Source organism: Gallus gallus, chromosome 2, assembly GCF_016699485.2.
Source record: "Gallus gallus isolate bGalGal1 chromosome 2, bGalGal1.mat.broiler.GRCg7b, whole genome shotgun sequence".
Taxonomy (NCBI): Eukaryota; Metazoa; Chordata; class Aves; order Galliformes; family Phasianidae; genus Gallus; species Gallus gallus.
In genome coordinates this window covers 4,265,976-4,290,825 of record NC_052533.1, presented here as the reverse complement: position 1 = coordinate 4,290,825, position 24,850 = coordinate 4,265,976, and the positions used below count along the sequence as shown (strand labels likewise).

The following is a 24,850-nucleotide window of genomic DNA, read 5'->3' as shown; positions in this document are numbered from 1 at the left end:
GCTACATGCAGTGTGATCTATTTGCCTCATCTTAACAATTAATTCAGCAATTAACTTTCCTACATCCAGGTTAGGAAACATTTAGATTAGTAGCTGGCTTCCTAGGCAACAGAGAAGTTGTTTTCATGCAGAATCACATGAAAAGCACAGACCTGACAAGGTGAGAACTCAAGGCTTAGCTTTGAAAAAGCTTCTTAGCCTTGAAAAAGCTCTGAGGCATTTATACCAACTCCATGGAGGCTGGAGCAGCATAAAGGACAGTGACACCCCTTCTTTGTGCCCTAAGTGAAAGGGAATTCATTGAGCCTGGAAACTCTGAAAGTTAAAGAACAAAGGCCTACAGATAAATACACTGCGATAATGGGAATAGAGGAGATGCAGATGAGTACACAAGGAAATGCAATTCCTCACCACAGTTACTAATTTTTTTTAATCAGTGTGCAGGATGGAAGTGATCTAGTTCTCAAGAGCCTCAAGTGGAGAAGCAGGTGTTACACATGCTGTTTTTGAATGTGCCTCCTTTGTACATCTCAAAAGATTCTACAAAGGAAGGCGAGAAGAACCCCTAAGGTCAAGGAAACAACCAAAAACAGATCACAGCAATTTTTGACCAGCAGTGTTAGCTACAAAGGTGAAGGTGCTTCACCTTGTTTGTGTCTTACTGTATTTGAAAGTACACGTGGAACATCACAGGTGCTTATGAAATATCCCTCAATGGAAGATGGCAGTGTCCTTCCACCCACATAAATCCTTACCAGAAGAACAAGAATCACTGGCCCTTGATATATGTAGTCGATATATTTCCCTGGTTCTTTTCCAAACCAGCATCTGTAAGAAACAAAACAAATGAGAAAACTGTTTATAAAAGGAATGAAGGTAGACTGTAATATCAGGGACACCGTGGAGATGTGTTATACTCTAACTTCTTTAATTATGTACATAATCATCAATGATGGAGTTTTCTGCTACAAAGCCTTCTTTTTTTTTCCTGGACACAGGTCTGAGCTCCACTTTCCCAGCCCATCAGAACATTAACATTCCAGATATGTTTTTGATCATTGCCTATATAACTATTTCCAAGAAAAGTGAGAACCCGCTATCAGGAGGACACAAAAGATGTAACCTTCTGGGTCTGAAAGGGATGAAAGAGATTATTTTTAAGGAAAAAGTCTGTTGTTCCTTGCAGTGCACACACACCCTTCAAGGAAGGGCTATTATAGCAAATGTGCCTCAGTTTGCAGGAAATAATGTCTACATAAGGTAATGGGTGAATAAGCATTTCATCCAATTGGCTTTGAACCAAGCTGGTGAACACCAAATTCAGCACTTAGTACAAAGAAATTAAAGCCAGCAAGTACCTGATACAGCATTACTAAAAGGGAATAAACTTAGGGTAAAGGAAACCACAAGCAAACCACAGAAGCAAAGTTTAGGCACAGACTTAATGATTTGCACCACTGCGTTGTCCTCGGTGTAGTATTGTTGCAGTCCAGACAACAGCCAACTCCCAGACAACACATGGGGATCAAATCTGGAGTTAGTATGATCTAGAGAACCTTCCCAATAGTCCACAGACTACTCAGTCCATGCTGTTCGAACTGTGGTCCCACTAGTGATCCCAGGCTCATCTAATTTAGTACTACAGACACAGCCACAAAGTCTGGATACTGGTTCCACCAAGCAGGGACAAGTTTGCTGCCATGATGTCATACTGCCTTAAGGCGTATGCCACTGCAGCTCCAGACTTTGTCCCTTAGGAAGCAGAGTTTGGAGTTCAAGTGTACAAGGGCTTTTTCTCTTTGTGAATGCTACACAAATCTACACAGCAAAAAATGATGTCTTCTCTGCATTGGTCTTGTCACTAAATATAAGGCTAGTGGGGCTGGAGACATGAAAACAAGGGGAATTAATGAGCCAAGAGGATTGCATCTGCAGATGAAGATCTGCACTTATACAGACATGAAAGATGTACTACTTGTTGCTTCCAAAGTTTGCAGTCTATAAGACAGAACCTCACAAGTAGATAAAACAAGGAAAGAGGCAGCTCAAATGGAAATAATCTCACTCAGACAGTGCCCCAAAGCCTATCTTTCTCTAAAAGGCATTGCTTGCTAAAACAGAAGGAACTGTTTGCTCCTTGCAAAATGCTCTTATCAATGTGAACCCACAGAAATGTTGAGCCATGCAGTAGGTTTCTAGGAACACAATTCAATACCACAAAATCGTTTGCTTTTTCATAATATTTTAAGTTTCAAATGAATGATGGGCTTTGAATATTTTATAGGTGTAAAACACATCTGTTATTCCCTGGTTCACTGACTGCAAATTAGTGTAAATTGATAATTTTGCAGCTAATCTCCCAAAATCTGGCAGTAAGGGTGAGACTTGGAATAAGGTACTTTCTGCAGCCAATTTCTCTTCCAAAAAGAATCCCCAAGGCAGCTTTAATAGAATGAAACTATTTTCTTTTTTTTTCTTTTTTTTTTTTCTTTCTTTTTTGGATTAGAGAGATGGAAAGAAATGAAAAAGTTGAAGTCTAAGATATGCCAAGGCAGGAAACGCAACTCTCCAGAACTTGGATTTTGAGAGATGTTTTTGAAGGGCATTTTGAGGCAGCTATTACAGATTGCCTGACAATTGTAGAACCAAAAGCTCATAGGAGTTTCTAGGAAGCTGGCTGTTCTAGCGGAAGAATTCAAAGGGGACCAGTAAGGGACTGAGGTATGCAGCAGGATGCTGTGGGCTAGAAGAAATCCAAAGAAAATCTGGAAGGGCGCTGGTAGAGCACAAATGTGGTTATAGAGCAAAGGCTGCTCACTGCTCTCTGGAATTCAAATACTGCTTAACTGTAAGATCATACTGAAGAGCAGAATACTAACATTTACTGTCTGAAGCTCAGTATCAGACCTAAGCTGTATGGATTGAAATAACATGTATATGAACACACTTTCACAAAATCTGAGGGAATTGGGTTGTTGCCAAAGTGGGCTTCTACAACACGGGCAAGCTTGGCTATGCGGATTCCTTTTGTAGTCAGTCTAGGAAAAAAGATACAGAAAGCTTTTCTAGGATGGTGTTCATCTCATTATGCTATAATGAGGCTGTATTATTAGTTTGCAATATAAACATTTCTAATCTGCCCATTAAATCAGTGGAGTAAGGACAGAGGATAGGTAAGTGCTGGTGACATTACACATATCTACATTTCTTTTGCTGTACTTCGTACCTTCAGTCTAACTTACCAGGCTGAGGCCTTAGCTGGTGTGTTGCAGACTTGCTGTCACCTTAACTCTTACTCCAAATCCAGCATAAGCCCTTATTCTTACAGTAAAACCTGCACTGCATGTTTCTTTGAAACCAATAAGAGAAATTTAAAACACTGACAATTACACTGTGCGTCAGAATTTCAACCCCAGCTGTGTGAAATTACATATGTAAAGCCATTTCCTTTTTTCTTTTTTATCTCTGCAAGAATAAACATACACTCCCTGAATATTGAAGAACAATTGTGGATGATTTTAATCCTTCAAGCTACTATGAGTTGCGTAACATGAACCCCAGTTCAGGATCCAAACAACTCACATTGCAGTTTAAATGAAATATCATGTGCTTGAGAAGATGACTGAATATTTATGACAACTGACAGGCTCTCAGCAACTGATTCACTTCTTGTTTTGCTCCAGTTCATTCACTTTGCTGAGTCTCTCCTCCAGAGACATTACTACAAATGTGAAAAGTAGGTTTCACTTAATATCCTTTGCCTTATAGCTTAATGTCCTCAACAGCTCTTCATTTAAAAGAGTTCTGCCTCTGTCTGTGCATGTGTCAGATCAAAGGAATGCCACCAAAGCATGAAGCATACAGTCTCAGTTTCTCAAGCAGAGTGATGAAGAACAGGAGTCCTGGCCCCACCACTGACACTGAGGCTCCTGGTCGTTACACCTCACACTACTGTGGACAGAAGCCAAAAGGCCTTTCTCAGTGCACAACAGATTTGGAGCAGCTGTGATGTGCAATGAGGTCATTGTGAATGTTTCACTACAAGTGAGACATGGGCATAAAGGTGAAAGCATCCCAAGGCATTTGGTTAAGTTGTCTGGGTCAACCAAGAAAACCTGGAACCTCCCTGATCAGCAACCATGTGAGCCAAATGATGAATATGAGTTAGAACATACGGATTTGCCCATGATATGAATTTATAAGCTTAAGCTCCATTTCATAATCCACCCAAGGCAGAGAGGTTGAGCCTAGAGACTCAAGAGCAACCTGGGTACCAAATAACATTCAGAACAGTGAACAGCATCACTTTGTCTTTCTTGACCTGCTGTCAGTGTTATGCATCCTTCTCTCTTTCACAATGCCATGTTGTTGAGTTACACTTCACTGCTGAAGGGTGGTATACATGCCAACATAAACCTATCGTGTCTGTCTTCTCATCTAAGTAAGGTACATCAAAGTGACATTCTTTAACGTTCACGTTGCAGGCGTAGAGGTGATGGTGAAAGGAGACAGTGGTACCAATGATGCAGTGGCTTCTCTGTCCATCCACCTAGTGTGCATCATGATCACAGTAAGACAGCTCCATGCTGCCCTGTGCAAGGCAACAGCTTCAAGGAACCTGACTGTGAGACCAAGAGCATTGCAATCTTCACTCACACAGAAAAAGGAAGGTCTGTGAGCATGGAAACTGGGGAAATTTGGTCATCTGAGGCTGCTTGACTTGGACACCCAAGGAACAGATTCCAATTGAAGATTTTCTTCTCATTTTGCAACTACATCATGGATTCCCTCATATGATCACTGCAAGCAGGGATGGTATCACACAAAACATTTTTCTCGGTGAAAGGGTGTAGTATGACTGTCAGTATGTGTAAGTGCTGGGAATTGGATTATAACCTTCAAAGTCACCACTAACTAAAGCTATAAAGGAGAGATTGGTCAAGGGTTCCAAAGTCAGTGGGGAGCAGAGAAGAGGAATTTAGTAATGCAGAACAGAATTTCTCCCATAGTGTGGATGCCCATAGCTCAGCCAGTCATCCTAACCATCTCCCTTCTAGACTCCTTTCTCTCCAGGAGAGAGAAATAGTGCGTGTACATCTCATTCATCCAACCTACTTTGGACATCTCCCTCCAGATGAGATGAAATGCACCCCAGTCAGCATTTACTGCTTGGATTGATCACCACTGATCATAACATACCACAGATTAGTGCAGATGCAGACACCTACAAGGCAGACACTTACATTTATTCAGATGAACAGACAGGGTGGCCATATGAATAACAGATTAGCAAGGAAAAGAATTTTTTTATGGTTCAGAGAAGTGGGTTGTAACAGCCAGCAGACGTTGATCCAAACACCAGTTGCAAAGTACAAGCTGAGTTCTATCTGACCAGTATCAAAGTCTGGGGAAAAAATCCCAACACAGATGCCTGTTTATCTCCCGTATTTTTCAATTTCATGCACTTACTGCTTTCAGATGAGAGAGAGAGAGAAAAACAGAAATGCAAAAATTCCAACCATCAGACTGAATTCTGCACACCCTTTAGCACTCAGATGTAGTTTTCACCAATGTTACACTCAAGCAGAACTGTCATTGAAGGAGATTAACCTGACTGTAAATCATATACAAAGCTATCAAATGAGAACACTGGGGTTTGGCAAAGGAGATTTGGGAAAGTATCGATACTTTTAGAAGCTGGCTCAAATAGTGCTCTGAAATTTGAGATTTTTTGGGTTTAGATGAAGGGGATTTGACCTTTTCTCTTTCCAAACAGTCTAATTTCTTAGTTCTTAGTTCAGCCTGTAGGAATTTCCTAATTTATTTGGACAGCCACATAAACACAGATGTGAACGTCACTTACTGCTCATTTTCATAATACAGTTTGCCAATGGCCCACGCAACGATGATTGGGCAAGGAATACCTGCAACAACACAACAAATTCAGTATTTAATCATCCATTATTTAATATATTTATTTAATATTTAATAGTCCATTTATGTAACGATGATAAAGATATAGAGGTTTGCAATGAGCATAGGAAGTCTTGCTTAATGTACTGAAAGAATAAATGCAAGTGGTCCTATCTTAGTATATGTGAGACATTGCAATTGCTGTGACTCCTTTATGTATTAAAATATGATATCAATAAGAAAAGAAATTCAGTACTAGCAAGAAAAGTTAATAAAATTATTAACATCATAAATACGTATTATTATTTTTCTGTAGATGTTACCAGAACATTTTGGTTCATTTATAGGCAATTATGGCCCCTTTTCATTTTCCTCCAGTTTATATGGCAAAACTTTATAGAGAGCATTTGGAGGTAGGTATTGCTTGAATTTTTATTTCCCAGGTTGCAAGAAGATTGCAAATTTAGTTGGACTGGGGGATGAAACTCATTTTCAGCATCTTCAACAAATTTTAGTTGTGTCCTGAACTTGTGAAACAGGTTGAAGAGAATCTCTTGTTTTGTTGCTAGGTTGGAATTCATTCTTTTTTGCTCTTTTCTAAAAGGCGCAGCTACTCTTCACCAGATATACTTCATTGAAGAAGTGCTTGGGAAGTTCCCATCTCCATTTCCCCTTTTCCCTTTAACCTGCCTCTCGTTCTCATCACTTCCACACAACACCATTTTAAATTCATGAGGCACTTACACCATCCTATGAAGAGAAAGACCCATTTCCGCAGCTTATCTGTGGAGTAGGTCATCACTATAGCAGTATGCAAGTAGCAGCCTTCCACAAACATCCAGAAGAAGTTGGTCACCACAAAATAATTGTAGACAGTGGTAATGCACCGACACCAGGGCTGGAAAGGAGATAGGAAATAACATCTTAAAATAATGGTAAGGCCATTTCAAAAACTCTATTTCTTGCTCTTCCCTTAAAGTCAATGACAGAAGTCGTTCAAAGGATGCACATTTATACCTGGGACTTGGATCTGTGGTATCTTAGCTGCAGTTGGGAGCTCACAGCTATGCCTGTGACTTTCCACTGAGACTTGGCTTTGCCCACAGTATGCAGGAGTCTCTGCACCAAGCATGTGTGGAAGCTAACAAGCCAGGAGATGTGCCCACCTGAGCAGTCTGCAAGCAGCCATGTGGAAAGAAGACAAGAGGAGGCAGCGACCTGACTACAGGGGATCTTCCACAGAGGTACAGCCATAGCCTGGGGCCATTTCCAAGGACAGCTTGTGAATGTGAGCATCTCCTAGGCAGTACTACTTACCTGCTGGGCGATTTGAAGAAAATTGAAGATAAAAGTTAATGTTGCAGTCCTGTTTCACTTCCTCTGAAGGGAAGGAGCAGTACTGACACTTGGAAAAAAAGGATATTTTACTTTAAAGCTATGTTCTTATCAACTATTTCATCCTCTCTATTCCTGCCATTTGGGCTTCAGTCTATGAGTCGCAGTACTGCACACATCAGCCCTGAATTTCATCACAACACAACAGAACTTTTTGGTCACGCTCAGTGCAGGCAGCTCCTATGGCTGTGTGAAGGGAGAGCACAGCTGTGCAACAAGCAATTAGCCACAGAGAGGCAGATGGTAACATCCCATCAATAAATCATTAAGTAGCTGCTGATGGTGATTTCCATAGCGCCACACACAGAAGTCTGGGAAAATTCCTTCCTGGCCAAGCAGGCATTCTGTGTACTCCCTGAAGCACGACATTAATTACCTATGTTAGCTGGTAGCACGGATGTCATTTTCGGTCTCACCATTCTCTGGCCTTTTAATTAACTCTACTGAAGAATTCAAAACTTTTGACCCTCAGTTAATCTCATTTTGGACTTCATCTGCATGGGGCACTGACGATCTCTGGGCATTCAGCAGAGCAACAGATGCACTTAAAAACCCAGCAGAATTCTGTGGACTAAGAATTTATTGGGCAAGAAACACAGACACAGAATGATAGCGCGTCCACAAGTGGTGATCGCTTCTGTTTAATGAGCTGCAATAAACAGAGAGAAAGAGAAAACCCTTTTGGATTTGTTACGGCCTTTCATGTCTGTGTAATTCCACCCAGAGTTGAAATGTAGTTTGCCCTGATTCTCTCAGTGGGACTTAAAAACAAAACAACTCAGCAGAAGATGAACTTCCTTTATTCAAAGTTTAGTGTAAGCAAAGTAGATATTTTTTTTTCTCTCTCTGTTTGGCCTAAATGAAGTAGAATGAAAAGGAACCCCTCCCCTCTATTTCTGGCTACAGCCGAACACTTTGGTTCCATTACTGGTTGACTCCCAAACTACTAAGGCCATTTTTCCCAAGGCACTCAGTCTCATATTTGCTTTTGCTGTCTAAGAAGGTATAAGCATGAATTAAATCTTTCCCCGTGGCCTCAATCTCGTGTAAATGCTCTGATGTGACACTGACAATCCTGTTCCGCCCTTTCCCTCAGCAGTAGCACTTACACAGCCTTTCTTCTTTTCAAACCAACTGTACAACTCATCGTACTTCAGCCTGCTGCTCCTCTGTCAGAGCTGAGTGGCATTGCTCCGTGGGCTGTGACACATACAGACCCACACACACCAAGGATGTCAGACCTCCCTCTGCACTGTTTCCATAGGAAACCAGAACAAAATGAATTTTAACGACTCCACGCAACACCCATCGGAATCATGCATTTGTTATTATCATATAATAAACCCAATTAGCAGAACTCATTAATTTACGCCGTTTCATTTATTTGCCTGAGGACACCCAGTCCTCCCATGTATCCACCATTCCAGCACTTCCCCTTCTTGATTTATTAGCATCAGCACAAGGACTTCATGCAAAGTGCTTTCATGTTGAGTCCTTTACATTTCTGTATTACTGAGTCTCCTCTGATGAGCCCCAAAGAGATAATGTGATGAGCTGCCATAAATTACGCTGCTCCCATTGATTATGGAGGCATCGTTCTGTTGCTGACTTCCATCTCAGTAAGAGCACGACCACAAAGTTTGTATAAAGCACTCTCCCAAAAAAAAGGCTGTGATATTTTGTGGAGAAAAGGTGAGTAATGGCAAACTGAGCCATGTGAGGATCTGCCTTTGTCTTTGTTGGTTTATATTTTCCTGAGCACTTTGTGGTGTCATTTTAAAATGCAGTTCAGTCTCTGAGTGCAACGGATTACTCCAAAATAACTGTAAAAATCTGCATTAATATTTGCAGTATCATCATGAGACCAAACCACACGGCAGAGAACTCACATCCCACCATCTCTCATAGCCTGGAAATGACAGAAACACAAAGCAAAGAGGGAATTAATGGAAGCTCCATCTTCTTAAAGGAGTATTTACTTGAACAATAATACAGTTATGCACAGATATGACAAAAAAACTTAGAATCTTGGGCTTTATTTTTTTATCGTGCTACCAATTATTTTGCTGTTGATTTTTCCAAAATGTGGGATCACAGAATCATAGAATGGCCTGGGTTGAAAAGGACCACAATGCTCATCCAGTTCCAACCCCCTGCTATGTGCAGGGTCGCCAACCACCAGACCAGGCTGCCCAGAGCCACATCCAGCCTGGCCTTGAGTGCCTCCAGGGATGGGGCATCCACAGCCTCCTTGGGCAACCTGTTCCAGTGTGTCACCACCCTCTGGGTGAAAAACTTCCTCCTCATATCCAACCTAAACCTCCCCTGTCTCAATTTAAAACCATTCCCCCTTCTCCTATCACTATCCACCTTCATGAACAGCTGTACCTCCTCCTGTTTACATGCTCCCTTCAAATACTGGAAGGCCACAAATCTGACGTTTGAAAAGTTAACCAAGGATGATTAAGTGCCCAGCTGACTTCAAACAAATGGATATCTGAGCTCCTGAAGTGGTTTTCAGTTTCTGCAGAACCAGCTCCTCCAGAACACACTCTGCCCGTTGTTGGTGAGGGATACAGCTCATACTCTATGGGCACTTTTGGCCACTTGCTTTCCAAAACAAAACTATGAAGGGTGTGCTCATGTGTGTATCTGTAACACAACGGTAAGTGGCAGCCATCAGGAAACAGTCCTAAAAGTAGAACACTCCACTATAAGGATATTACTGAGAACAGTAAGAAGCTCTGTAAAAGGGGACTATCAAAAAGAATGATTCCCCAAGTAAATGTAGAATTATTCCCCAAGAAAACTGAGGACAAGTATTTTTCTTTATGAGTGAATGCATTTAATCCATTTACAAATCCTCATCTTACTGGGGCTTCTGGGTAAGGCAAGGCATTGCAGTACTAATAAAGGGACTGCTCCCATGTCCTCACTCAAACCAGAAGCATCAGTTGGGAGTTTCATGAGTGAACGAGAAATAAAAGAAATGGAAGCGAGGTGACGTCTTGTTTTTACCAAGCGTGCTCAGTGCCATGCACAGAAGATGTCCCACTTCTTGCCCCCTCTCCAGCCTTCCCATTTTTAACTGTGTAGATCTGCCCTGTCCCTTGGAGTGGCCTTTACCCTAATCACCCATAAGAAAGCTGACTTAGGAAGCAGCAACCTCTTCTTTGCTATTTTGTTGGCTGTGCTGGTTTCCCACTAGTTAAGTGAGCTCATCTCCAAGGGTTCAGTCCCCCCCAAGGGATCAAGAAAAGGAGCAGAGCTGGAGCCAAGCAAGCAGGAGGAGCTGGAGTGAAGACTTTGCGTCCCTGGAGGAATGCGTCCCTGGATGCAGCCCATCTCATACAACCTCATAGTGAAGATGGGATTAGCAGAAAAATGGAACCACAAAGATATAAAGGGGTAAAATTGTTCTGTTTTAGGTCTGATTTCTTTTTTTTCCTGGAGAGTTCCTCAGGCTCCAGACAGAAAGGTGCCTGCTGTCATCAGACAAAGTACCTGACTGAAAGCCTGAACAGCCAAAGCAATTACTTCTGTTCCTGTTCGTGGAGGTGTTGTCCTCTGGAATGAATGTTTTTTGCACAGAAATGCAATCACTGAAAGATGCTGTGACAAGAATATTTGAGAACCACGATACTGTCTTGAAGCAGCAGTATTTCTCAATGGACAATGGACAATATATCTCAATGGACAATATATCTCAATGGACAACGAAGATCAGAGAGATTTTGGGGGGGCAGATTACGACTTTAAAAACGTTGATATTCAGCAATGAGCAAATAAATGGAAGTTTAGAAAATCTAAGATTTTTACTTTTTTTCTTTTTTGAAATGACATGAAAAATGCTTTGTGTGTGTGCCCATTGGTGTATTTCTACCCGCTGAATGAATTCAGCATCTCAGCTCACCCCAAAACTGTGTGCCACACCACCTCCAAGCACTTACTTCATTGCTTTCATGTATGTTGTGGTCTATCATTTGGAGCAGAAACCACATCACATTTCTCAGGATGAACGTGGTGATTAAATTCCAGTGGATAACATTCCGAAGGCATCTGATACTCCTAAATAAGGAAATAGATTTAAATCATTATCTATAGTGAATATATATGCATGCACCCTTGCAAGTATCTAAAATAAGCAAGTTAATTCTGTTCACTAGCCAAGTTCCTTATAATCTATCCCCATTCATAACCTATCTTACTCTATGAGAAAGGAGGTTCTTCTTCTCCATGCTCAGCAATGGACTGTGTGGATGTCTGCAGCACATCCTCACCAACAAGAATTACCAGGCCAGGCCCAATTCTCTGATCTCTGGGTAAATGGCACAGCTGTGCCAAAGCCAAAAATTGGACTTTGCAGTGTAGTCAAAATGCAAATAAATGGTGTGAATACAAAACAGCAGCAGATGGATGGTAAAATATGTGGTGCTTGCTATATGCCTTTCTTCCAGAAACCAAGCAAAGCCACATACAACAACTTGATCTGATAACATGAGGAGCTCCCTTTGACAGATTCAATTCAAGCAAGTGAAATTGGAGCTACTGGAAAGACCCAAACATCCAAATGGTCATTTCACCCTTGATTATTACTTTCGTCCTCCCCAGTCTCACCAGCTCTATTACAGTGCTGACCAGAATTGATAAGACCCTAGACAAGAAGACTGTGCTGGAGTCTGTTGTATTGCTCACTGAAGATGTGGTGACAAAACTGGAATCATTTACATTTGATGGTTCTCCCCAAAGGCTCAAACAGACTAGCCCATACGAAGTTCCAAGTTTTCAAACCCATTAATGCCACAGCTGCAATGGCTCTGGGAGGCAGGTGGTGCATGGAAGCATCATGCCAGCAACTGGAAGTATCAGTGCAGCTAGACAGAAAGTTACTGATGACTGATTCAGTCATCTAAGACTGTTTGTCTTCTAATCCTTTGTGAAACCATAAGGAGAGGTGAGTGCCAAGGTGCAGTTTTGCAGTTGCAAAATGCTCAATTAACCAATCTTTAGCTGAATAAAAAACAGCTACCAGAACCACTTCCATAGGCGTTCAAATAGCTTCCTGGGGTCATCAGGTTAGGATCCTCCATTTGGCATAGCGTCCCTGCTTGTAACATAGGACACATGCTGAAAGCGGTGCATTCAAACCTGGTTAATTGTAACTAGCAACTGCTCATCTCACTGACAGCAAAGGCTCCTTAAAATGAGAAGGCACAATCCAATAGCCCACACAGCTGCTGCCTCAGGTCTTCTGTATGACAGGCAAGCCAGCCTTCTTCATAACAAAAGTTCTGCTATCATTAAACCCTACTGCATTTTTCCAAGGACCTGATTAGTCAGCCTGAGGACCAGGAGCAATTCTGATTGTATTCTTCATCCTCACAACCATCACAAAGATTTCACAGCAATCCAGCAGAAAACAAATGGAAAACCTCCCACGTACGACATACTGCAACGCACATAACGATGCTCCGAGGTACAGCCCTACAAACGCAGTGTCAAAACAGCTTCTGAGTTTAACAACTCAGGCTGCAAAATCAGTATTTTGCTTTCAGAGCCCCAGTGACTCATGGCTGGAGTCAATTTGGAAGGAAAAAAAAGAAAAAAGAAGTCCAGCTACTGGCATCCATTCACTTTTATGTAGGGTACAAAGCAAAAAGCGTTGCTCTCAGCTAACCTGTGCTGGCAGGGGACCTGGCAGAGATGTCTCAGTTCTTTGAAAACCTCACTTCCAAGCCAAAGGCCAGTGTTCATGGGTAGGCTTTCAAAGCAACCAGGCAACCAACATCCACTGCCTTTCGTGTTGAACCCCAAGAACCCATCTGGCTCTGGACTGACTTTGAAGCACGCTATTAAGGTCCTTTCTTTGTTGAGCATTCTGCACACAAATGTCCTGCAGCTTCTATTCTTCTAAATGTTTTATTCACTTCCATCAGGTTAAGGATTAGCAGATTAAGGAAGGAGTTTGAAATACTACTTCTGGGGGTGGGGAAAGAAGCAGGGGACTAAAATTGAGGAAATTCAGGTCAAACAATAGAGGTGCTCTCATGAAACTAATTGCTTTTGAGAACTCTAGCAGCAAAACAGATCCAGTGCACTATGCCTCTGCTGAGATGTAGTTTCATCATCCCATATGCTAGGACAGCACTAAATGTGGCTGGAAGAAGCCTGATTCCCACTAGGCATACAGCACAACATTGGGCTGGAGAAGAAAACAGGATCAAACCGTTTCAGACCTTTTGGTTAAGTTCTTAGAAAGAGCTTTCCTCCCAGCAGGATCCCAGTCATCAAAATCACCTTCTTTTCTGTGCCATGGAACAAAAAGACAACCCTAGCATACGCTGTCCTCACAGTCTTTGCCCTCAGTACTGCCTCTTGGTTTACACTGTTGTCTTCTTTGCCCATTTCTCTGCACTCAGCATTGGCTTTTGTTTGGATTGTAGAAGCTTACAACCAAGACTTGTAGTGATGTCTGCTCAGCACCAAGAGCAAGAGTGTAGGGTCTGTGTTGGGAACTCCCAGGCTATACAGGGAACGATGAAGATCAAAATTCCTTGTTTAAAAACAAAAACCAACACAACACAATATGATGTGATGAGGGAAGATATGGTCCTGGTGTGAAGTATAAATACAACCAACACCTGGAATTTACCAATATGAGACTTCAAACTTTGTCAAATAATGCTTTGGACAAGAAACATGGACAGTTGGCTCCCACAACCCGCTGCCTTTAACAAAAGACATCTTTTAGGTATCAGCACCCATATAATGCAGTCTGATTCCCTTCTGATACTCTGTGTGTGGCACAGCTGGTAAGCACATACTTTGATTGACTAAAAAGACACGTCTTAGAGCTGATGGAGCAAGGTAGGCCGAGCTGCTGTTCCTCTCCAGTCACATTCCAACCCACTTCCCTGCCTTGGCACAGGTGAGAGGTAGGAACTGCTTTTGTGATGGCTGGGCCACTGCTCTGCCAGGGTAAATAGGTGGGATATGAATGTACAACACTATGTACAACACAGGCTGAGACATATATCACGGAATCATAGAACAGCTCAGGTCAGAAGGGACCTCAAAGACCATCCCTGTCAAGAGGTGCCAAGTGTGAATGTGCTGCAGAGCTTCTCAGTGGTTCAGACAGTAAGGTTACCCCAGACATGGAATAGTTATCACTTTTCCTCTTTTGGTTTCTGTGTTTCTGTCTCCTAACCAGTACTAGCACAGAAATCACAGTGTCCATAATGCAGTTTGTAGCCAAGGGTAGGAAAAGCATGAGAGAGAAGCTTGTCAGATCCAGGCTGGGCAGGGAGACACAGCAGGCTGGTGCAGTATGTGGAGGCTGCAGTGCGCAGCAGTGAGAACTGTAGCTAAGCCAATTGGTATATAAGGGAAAAGCTCCTGCCAGCCACCTGAACAAGTTTCTCTTGTGTACAGGAACTGCAGGTAAATATCATCGTGGTTATTTACTATGGATAAAGCATCGTGAGGGATACTGGATAAGGGTCCCCAGAGCCTACCCATAAATTTTGTCTGTGTAGTCATATACCTAAGAGATGGACAGAGGATGAAGGATATGCAACAAAACTACAAAGAAAGAGGAGACCTGCAGTGCATCTGCTGTTTGGTGGAAGGACAAACCGGCCTGTTCATAATTATCTCAGAGCCTGATGAAGAAACTCATAATTCTTGGAGTCATTTGTCCTCCCCAGGTATCTTCTTGGCCCTCGGTAGTTAGAAGCAAGCTGAAACTTACACACCTTAATTTGCTTTGAAATACTACTGCTATTCACAAAAAAGACCTGTCCTGAAGTCATAACAGCCTTCTGTGGCAGTGGGTTCCACAGCTCCTTTCTCCATGATTAATTAATGGCTTCACTTTGTGGAATGAGAAGGCAAGCAAGGAACAGCAATAACTGCCTTCATGGCAGCCCTGAAAAGGAGCTCATGTCGTTATTGTGAATAGGGAGAGGTGGAATTTGTGCTGTATGACAAGTTAGTGAATTGAACTCTTGTAAAGTCAGGTGAATGGCATGAATGCATTTCCTCGCAGCTCAGAAGCCATGAATTGAGGTGTTATTCTTGCCTCAGCAGGGAGACGTTGCAATTTGCAGTGTGGCAGTGACAGTATAAAGAAAATGATATTTTCCTGATACAGGGAGGCCAAATAGTCATGAAAGGGAAGAAATGGGTGACTGAAATGATGCTTCAGATACAACTGAAGCACTTCTAGGAAGAAATTGTGATTTACAGAGCCATTTTAAGTCCCCTAGCCTAAAATACTGGATGACGGAAGGTTTCATCTTCATCTTTGTGTCAGGTATCATTGTTTCTGTCACTTCTGCCTGCCTGTTTACAGCCCTTGCTGCCCATGGAGGTGTGCGGCCCCACTTCCAAGAGCAGCAGCAGTAGATGCCATCCCAGTGAGCACAGAATGACAGAATGGTTGGAGCTGGAAAGGACCTTAAAGATCATTCAGTTCCAACCCCCTGCCCGGGGCTGGTTGCCCCACAGCAGCTCAGGCTGCCCATGGCCCCATCCAACCTGGCCTTAAGCACCTCCAGGGATGGCGCATCCACAGCATCTCTGGGCAGGTACATCCCAGGGGAGACACCATGCACTAAAGCTATGGATTTTCACTAAAAATCCTTCTCCTGTATTTTCCTGATCCTTTTCAGATGAAATGCGTTGGTCAAGGTCATGGCTGGGCTCTTCTACTCACTCTTCCCTGGTGCATGGGTCCCAGGGTAGTAGGAAGGAGGAGAAGTGTTGGAGCAATTCAGTCAGAACAGATTCAAGGACTAAGGACAAAACTTAAAGACACTGAAACTTCCATATTCAGTCAGACCAATGAGCCATGGAGGCTGAGGCTGTCAGTAAAAGGCAGTGCTCCCGAAGTAGCACAATTCACATAGCAATTTCACCTCTGGTTGTGCCTGAAAGCAGACTTTGGGCCTGACATAACCCCCTGAAATACAGCAAGCAAGCAATGCCAGAAAAGATGTATAGGTTACACTGAGCAAATGAGCAGGCAGAAGGAACAGGGCTTCCTTGGAAATGAGAGAAAAGATGATGAGCTTTCCAACTTGAAGGGAGAAGACCACTTCCCACATACGCTGCTACTTTACTAGTAGCAGGTCTCTGTGCTGGACAGAGCCAGACAAGGTGATCTGGGAGCACACATCTCCCACTGCACACACATACACAGAGCCCCATAACAGCATGAGCTTCAGCCCTACAGCAGAAAGTTAGATGCAAAGAAGCAATTAAGGTAAAAGCAAACATACTTCTCATTGGCTGTCCTAGCTAGTAATCAAAAGCCAGGTGTATGGTGGGAAATTGCACATAATGACCTCTTTATTTGATTTGAGAACAGATCGTGTTTCAAGCTCAAATGTCATTTTCTGACTTAATACCATACCCCTGGCATCCTGAATCACTTGCTGTGCAGGATATCATAACTGGGCTTCCATACCAGGAACAAGCTGCAAATGAAAAGGACTTCTGGTCACGAGTGGTGTTCCCCACGGGTTGGTGCTGGGGCCTGTCCTATTTAATATCTTTACTGATGACGTGGATGAGGGCATTGAGTGCACCCTCAGTAAGTTTGCAGATGACACCAAGCTGGCTGGAAGTGTCGATCTGCCTGAGGGTAGCGAGGCCTTACAGAGGGATCTGGATAGGTTGGATAGCTGGGCTGAAACCAATGGGATGGGATTCAACAAGACCAAATGCCGGGTCCTGCACTATGGCCGCAATAACCCCAGGCAACACTACAGGCTTGGGGCAGAGTGGCTGGAAGACTGTGTAGAGGAAATGGACCTGGGGGTGTTGACTGACGCTAGACTGAACATGAGCCAGCAGTGTGCCCAGGTGGCCAAGAAGGCCAATGGCATCCCGGCTTGTATCAGAAATAGTGTGGCCAGCAGGAACAGGGAAGTAATTGTCCCCCTGTACTCAGCACTGGTGAGGCCGCACCTCGAGTACTGTGTCCAGTTTTGGGCCCCTCACTGTAAGAAAGACATTGAGGCCCTGGAGCGTGTCCAGAGGAGGGCAACAAAGCTGGTGAGGGGTCTGGAGCACAGGCCTTATGAGGAGCGGCTGAAGGAGCTGGGATTGTTCAGTCTAGAGAAGAGGAGGCTCAGGGGAGACTTTATTGCTCTCTATGACTACCTGAAGGGAGGTTGTAGTGAGCTGGGGGTCAGCCTCTTCTCTCGGGTGACTAGTGATAGGACTAGAGGGAATGGCTTCAAGTTGCGCCAGGGAAGATTCAAGCTGGACATTAGGAAATACTACTTCTCTGAAAGGGTGGTCAGGCACTGGAATGGGCTGCCCAGAGAGGTGGTGGAGTCACCAACCCTAGTGGTGTTCAAAGAGCGTTTGGATGTTGTGTTGAGGGACATGGTTTAGCGAGAACCATTGGTGAAGGGTGAATGGTTGGACTGGATGATCCTGTGGGTCTTTTCCAACCTTAGCGATTCTATGATTCTGTGATTCTACGAAAACTCTCCTGCAGTTGGCTGCAACCTGTGTCAGCAGTGGGCAGTTTCTTACTGTTCGTAGAGAAAAGCACACTCTGCTAATTATCTCAATCAAATGATCTTAATTGCATGGCGTGGTGTAGAAAGCAAAGAATTAGAAAATTCATTCTTTGGACTTGGGAAATGCTGAGAGCTGAAAAGGCAGGAAACTTATCCATTGTTCCCATACAGGTGATCTCCCTGATTCAGAAATGAAGGTCTACCAGATGATAGAACAGCACTGATAAAACTCACTGTAGCCTTTCTGTAGATTCACGCTTTTCCTTCTCACTCTATCCACGCAGTGCTATTTTTTCCTTTGGGGTGCTCAGAGCTACTATTGTCTGATTGAAAGCATGACACAAATAATTAACATTAGCAATCATCACAATGTGCCGGCATGGTTGAAAGCTAGCTGAATTAGTAGAATTATCTGCACAGAAATAATGCAAATGATAACTTTATTACAGAAGCTTGGACGCATTCTACTAATTCATATAGTATTCCATTAATAATAATGTTCAATTAAATGCCATCCTGAAGTCTGTCTGAATACAGTTGGCATGAGAAATCTGTAAGCACTTAGCTGGAGCCCTTCCCTCTCCATGAGTGCTGAACAAGCAGGAAGGAAAACCATGGGCAATACTAAAAAAAAAAAAAAGTATTTTTCCCCTTTAGTCTTTTTGAGGGCAGGCAAAGCTTGTAGACAATCCATAAATGGCACGGAGCAGGAGGAATACCTAACTGCACAGCTATTTCCCAGGCTGGGTGTCTGTCACAGCCTATTTGTTTTCATCCACATGGAGCCCTCCCCTGAGGACCTCATGGTTTCCCCTGTGTGCTCATGTATATATTCTGGTATTCCTGCTGCTTACAGATGGGAAATGCAGCTGGAGAGGCTGGCAGGGAAAACAAGTTTCTTGGTGGCAGTTGCCTAGGGTAATATAAATATTCCCACACAAAACATGAGGGGCAGTTGCAAGGGAAGGATAGCCATGAAGCCTTATTTTGAGGGCACGGGCTAGGGTTAGCAGCTGCTTCCACCAGTGCTTAGGATGGGCACAGACACTAGAACAAACCCACTGTGGAATTATCTGTGCTCCACTGAGCTTTTTCCAAAGCCTATTTCTGCTTAAACACAGTGCACAGGGGATTCTGCTGGTAAGTCAAAATGGGAAAGCACTGATGTTCCTTGAGCTGGAGGGCTGCAGCCAAAGTACCCATGAGCACGCTGAGAGAATGAACAGGATGAGTAATTATAGGGCACTACCACAACCTGTGCAGAAGCTTCCTTGCGGGTCAAGATTTTTGTCTCCTATCACGCACTACCTTAAGATTAGCAGATGCTCATTAATTAGCCGCAGCCCTCTGAGGATGACACCTCTGTAGATACACAAAAGAAATAAACTCTAAGATGCAGATGCTGCTGTTCACAATCTCCTTGGCCTCATTTCCTTCAAAACGTGATGTAGAATGCTTCATTATTGCCCAGGGAGGTGGTGGAGTCACCATCCCCGGAGGTGTTGAAGAACTATGGAGATATGACACCTGAAGGACATGGTCAGTGGGCATGGTCAACAGTTAGGTCAACAGTTGGACTACAAGATCCAAGAGGTCTTTTCCAACCTTAATGACTCCATGATTCTGTGATTATTTTAGAGTACCTGGCAAGGGAAGACCACATAAGATCATTCATAACTTGCTGTTTCCAAATACTCATTCTTGTGGTTGGCCTGTGTTTGTTGGCCTTGTGGTGCTCAGTGCCTGTGGAATAAACTGAATATCCTGAGTTGGACAGGTCCCCAAAGGATGTAGAAATGTTTCTCTGTTGTTCAGCCTGGGCACATTCACAGGAGGCTGCTGCTTCCGTAACACACAAAGGCAGCCTACACACTACAAGGAGCATTTGTGCCCCATTTAGGCTTGGCACCGCTATTGACAAAATAATGCAATGTAGAAGACTTTTGATTAGGCAGAAGAGAAGGTGAGTAGGTGCTGAACACCTGCAGTGGAGCTTGTGTGGGATACAGATGTGTGCTTCCTTGGGTGAAAATGGAAATCAAACCTTTCAGTGGTTAAATACCTGCAGGTGCTTTTTTGGTGGGTAGCTCTGACCATCCAGGCTTTAATACATTCTGATTCTCTTGCCCAGAAATGATACAGGGTATGTTCCTTTTGGAAGAAAATGGCACTCTTGAGCATTATTCATGTCTAACAAACAAAAAAAGAAAAAAAAAAAAACAATCCTGCAAAGACCAAACTTTGCTTTCCTTATTCCTCTGAAACCTTGGAAAAGTTGCAAGATTGTTGCACTGTTCCCAAAACCATTCCATCATCATGGAATTAATAGGAGAACAGAGCACAGGCAAGTTTTAGCTCTTCATTCAACACAGTCTTGCACAGGGCACTTACATGAGCAGGATTTGAACAGGTCTGTGCCCATCTCCAAAGACACAGCCTTGTGGCTAAAATCTTGGTGACAGCAGAGAGACACTTCTTGGAGCGCACTGCAAGCTCAGGATGGGAAGTGGCCTCCAAACTCCAGGCAACCATTGAGTTAAAGACCTTCATAAATTCTTGAAACTCTAGTTTAACTGCAAGTTAATTTTTTCCTCCATCACCTTGCTCCTGAACCTCTTTACTATCTCTAGGTTGGAAATCATCCAATAATATCCACTCGTAAGTCTATCCATAGAGTGTCTGTGCTCATGTCCTCTTGCACCAGTCTTGTACATGATTGTACATAGCTCTCCTCTTTCTAATATTTATCCAACAGTCATGTATTTATAATCAGCAAGCATATTCTTTGCCAGGCTTCACCTTGTTAGTCTATAGTATTATAATTTCAGGTACAGCTTACGAAACTTCCCACATCTTGAGAATATAGCTCTCTGGGGACACTTTTAATTACTCGAATTATAGGACTTCAGGAGAGCTCTGCTCCTTTGTGATTTATGTAGGCTCCATTCAAAGTGCCTAAGGAAGAAGTGATACAGATACAACATGAGCGGGGAATGATTAAGAGCAGTGGGAAGCAAAGACATTGGCCTAGGGCTAATCAATAGGAAACGTGCTCCTGTCTTTCATCTGAGCCTCTGAGACAAGATACTTCAGATCACAGAATCATAGAATAATAGAATGGTTTGGTTGGAAGGGACCTCAAGGATCATCAGGTTCCAACCCTCCTGCCACAGATGGTTTCAAGCAGCACAGACACTTCAGATGTTTTCTGCTCAGAGAAGACCACGTGAATGCATATGTGCTCATTTACAGACCTCCATCATTTTTATTCCTGTCTCGCTTTGAGAACTTTCACACTTCAACACTACATGGCTGGACAGAGTGCTGTCTTCAAATCCACAGCCATTACCATCCACCAAACACATAATCTACAATCACCAGTGTTAATTACAAAGTTTAAAAAATGCCCCGTACCTGAATCATCATTAAAAGCTTTGATAATCTAAGTAGCAGATAGAGCAGACTGAACAAGGGTAGGTGGAAAGCCTGAAACTGAAGGGCAAAACAGAGCACTAATTGAATTTATTAGTTTTAGGCGATGTCTTATCCTGGGACTTGCTATTTTTCCCTTGCTGCATGATAGAGAGGTACTCATGGCAGGAGGGAACCTTAGGTCTGGAGCCTATTTTGCTGTAATCACATTGGATACCTTGTGACTTTTCAGCCTACCCAGCTGATACATCATCAAGGCTCTGACAGCCCTCAGATCACTCTGCTCCATGAAATCACGGAATCATAGAATCATTAAGGTTAGAAAAGACCTCTACGATCATCTTGTCCAACCACTCATCTACCACCAACACTGACCACTGACCACATCCCTCAGTGCCACATCTCCATGGTTCTTGAACGCCTCCAGGGATGGTGACTCCACCATCTCCCTGGGCAGCTGTGCCACTGCATCACCACTCTCACTGTGAAGATTCTTTTCCCAGTATCCAACCTGAACCTCCCCAGGGCACAACTGAAAGCCATTCCCTCTCACCCTATCACAAGTGATACGAGAGAAGAGACCAACTCCTATCTCCCATCCGCTCAGAGAGCTGTAGAGATCGACAAGGTCTCTCCTGAGCCTCCTCCAGAATGAACAGTCACAGCTCCCTCAACTGCTCCCCATAAGACTTGTGCTCCAGACCCTTCACCAACTTTGCTGCCCTTCTTTGGATAAGCTCTAGGACCTGTAGCAGCAGCCTCACCAACTGTGTGCAAGAGCGAAGAACAAGAGGCAGTTCAAAGAAACGTGGAACAAGAGAAGATAGAAGACAATAGGTCTTCTACTCCTAAACCCTGGGAGCTGATTAGAATTAAAAAAAGAAAGGTGAATATGTTGGTGAAAGAAAAAAATAATAATTCAATCTCTCAGGAGAAAAAAATGTGAGGTTTTGGTAAACCTAGCTGTTACTCCAGAAAGAAAGGGCACACTGCCTTGCAAAATAAAAATTCAGATGTCTTAAAGTGGAAATATAAAGCAGTAAATTAGGAAGAACAGGAAAGCAAAGTTTCCCTCATCCCTTCAATTTACTTTCATTACTGCCATGCTAGCAGAAAAAGTTGCTTTGCCAATGTTCGCGGCTTTTATTTTTATAGAGCTGCCTTTATCCTGCAGCCTGTGCAGGAGGACCTGTCATTTTCAATCTTCAGTCTTCCTTTAAGTGCCATCCTTCTTTATTGGATTCCAAATGCAGCAGTGACTTCGACATTTCCCAGAACAAACACACGTCTTCCTGCAGTCGGTGCTTCTGCTTCAGCCACCAGTGCACAAATAAAACATCTGGAAATCAAATCCAGCCATGTCACTGCTGGCAATTGCCATCACTTTGTTTGATAACAAGAGAGGAGTTACAGAAGGAACTCATGCTCCACCTCGGAGGGGGATAACACAGCACGCTAACAAGGAAAACGGCAGGAGAAAGCAATTTGGGTTTCTGCATTCTCAGCAACAGCAAAAGAAACTATTAGTGAAAAGAGGCATTTCAATCCTTTCCTTTCTTCCCCTTTGTATTCTTTTTCTTTGTATTTTTCTTTCTTCCTCCTTGGTATTAACTTTAGCAGGGTTCCTCCTATGGAAAACCTCAGCTCCAGTAGTGTGAGAATGTGCTTATGTGGGAAGGTGAGCCCCACATCAGCAGGAACTGCCTGTGTGCACCTGCGGGATGAATTAAACCTTTACTATTAATGAGGAGAACACACAACCCAGGAAGCTCACAGCAGTGCAGATACATTTAGCAACGCCCTCTGAAGTGCGCTGAGCAAATCTCTCCAGATCCTGTGCTGGGGATCAGCACAGCTCTACAGCACACCTGCCTTCATGCACAAATGCCTCATTTTCACTTCTCAGCATATTTCTTCTTGCTCGTGTGCTTGCAGGTTTCATTGTGCCTTGTAACAACAGCATGGCTGTTGGACTTTTAAGAGAACCTACATTTAGACCCTGAGGAACCATCTGTGACCTAGATCTTTAGAAGAAATTGCAATGAATCATTCAGTCAGTATGCCAATCATAATCATCTCCTCTCCCATGAGCCGGGCTTCACTTTTTGGTATTTAGGCACTGAATGAAACGCTTTCTTGCATGTTTTTTATTACAGCACCTAGGAAGAAGGCTTGTGGCATATCTGTATTAAAAAAGGGTTAGAATAGGTCTTCCCAGTGGAAAAGGGTCCTTGGCTGAGCCCTCCTCCCTTCTCAGCTGCTTTAGGGGCTGCTGAGAATACAAAACAGACAGCAGTTGATTTCATTGCTTGCTGTTACGTCTGAGTTTTCTGCCCTTCAAAACACCTTTCAGTGTAAAATTCCCTGGGGTTTAGGACAGGAGAACAATTCTGCTGGTGTGGCTGTGAATGGAGGTCAGAAGATGGCATAAGGAACTGAAGACGGAACTGGGGAAGAGCTGAGCCAAGACACATTTGGAAGAAGAAGGACTACATCCAGCTCTGTCCCCTTCCCATTTCAGCAGAACTGAGGACTTTGAGTCTTTGGGTCTCCATGTGTATTAACAAAGCAAAGGGCAAATCAAGAAGATGATGAGTAAGAAGCCTAAAACTATGCAGCTGTAGAATTCGAGCCTTCCTGGAGGTGTACTCTATCTTCACCCTCAGCAAGCACCATGAAGTAAGGTAGATGGCAGAGTGGGCAGGGGTAAGGAAATGATACATTTCCACTATGGGCGTAGATAAGAAAATATCAGACCTTGCCCTGAAGGTCTTCTATTGTGTTGGTTATCTTTAAGACAGGAATTATCTACATTCCTGTTGTGCTGAGAGACATGCTTTAGTGGGAACTACTGGTGACAGGTTGACGGTCGGACTGGATGATCTTGTAGGTCTTTTCCAACCTTGGTGATTCTATGATTCTCTCATATCACCCAATTAGCAGATGCCTTCTTCTGGCCCAACTAAAGCAGAAAAAAAAAAAAGCTCCAGATAATAAGAGTCAATTATCAGAACGGATTTGCTCCTGGGACACTTTTCAGAGGTATGGGTGATAAAGACCTACACAGCCTAGAAAACGTGCAGGGGAAAACAGTAATGCAGTCCAGACAGCCTTTACTGGAGCACCTTTACAACTTCTGAAAACAATTTTGTCTCATCTCTGCAGAGACTGAGAAAACTCATGCTGGCTAACACAGTTTGGAAAGTTATATCGGAGCGATTGATTTGCCTTTTGCACAGTGCAATGGAAATGTAGAGAGATGGAATATCTTAATTCACAGCATGTACAGGGAGCTACTTAATTGCTGCAGTCCTTTTTCATGCTGCAAAATTTAAATCATAAAATCAAAATTTAAATACCAGAAAAACAGTTTAAAAGAGATCAGCGAGGCGATTTCCAATAGAAGCTGGGTACGTTTATCCTGGATCATCTAATTGTTTCTGCATTATTTACTCAAGCATTCATAAAAGATTCAGCAACAAAGCAGAGGATATAGTTGCAATTAATAATCTGCCTTCTTTATTCAATGCGAATTAATTCAGGGCTCCAAGCACGATGGGAATTAGCATTAT

The 24,850-nt window shown here is 43.1% G+C and overlaps 1 protein-coding gene across 5 annotated transcripts in view; it reads right to left on the bottom strand.

Moving 5' to 3' along the window:
• CRHR2 (corticotropin releasing hormone receptor 2) overlaps positions 1–24,850 on the bottom strand; it is a 137,266-nt gene that overhangs the window by 28,702 nt on the left and 83,714 nt on the right. For all 5 annotated transcript variants that reach the window (XM_015281045.4, XM_040674883.2, XM_040674890.1 and 2 more), the window contains 4 exons: positions 11,259–11,376; positions 6,658–6,811; positions 5,864–5,924; positions 756–828 (listed from right to left, as the gene is read on the bottom strand). In XM_015281045.4, the coding sequence (XP_015136531.2) occupies positions 756–828; positions 5,864–5,924; positions 6,658–6,811; positions 11,259–11,376 (406 nt within the window). The remainder of the gene's footprint in view (positions 1–755; positions 829–5,863; positions 5,925–6,657; positions 6,812–11,258; positions 11,377–24,850) is intronic.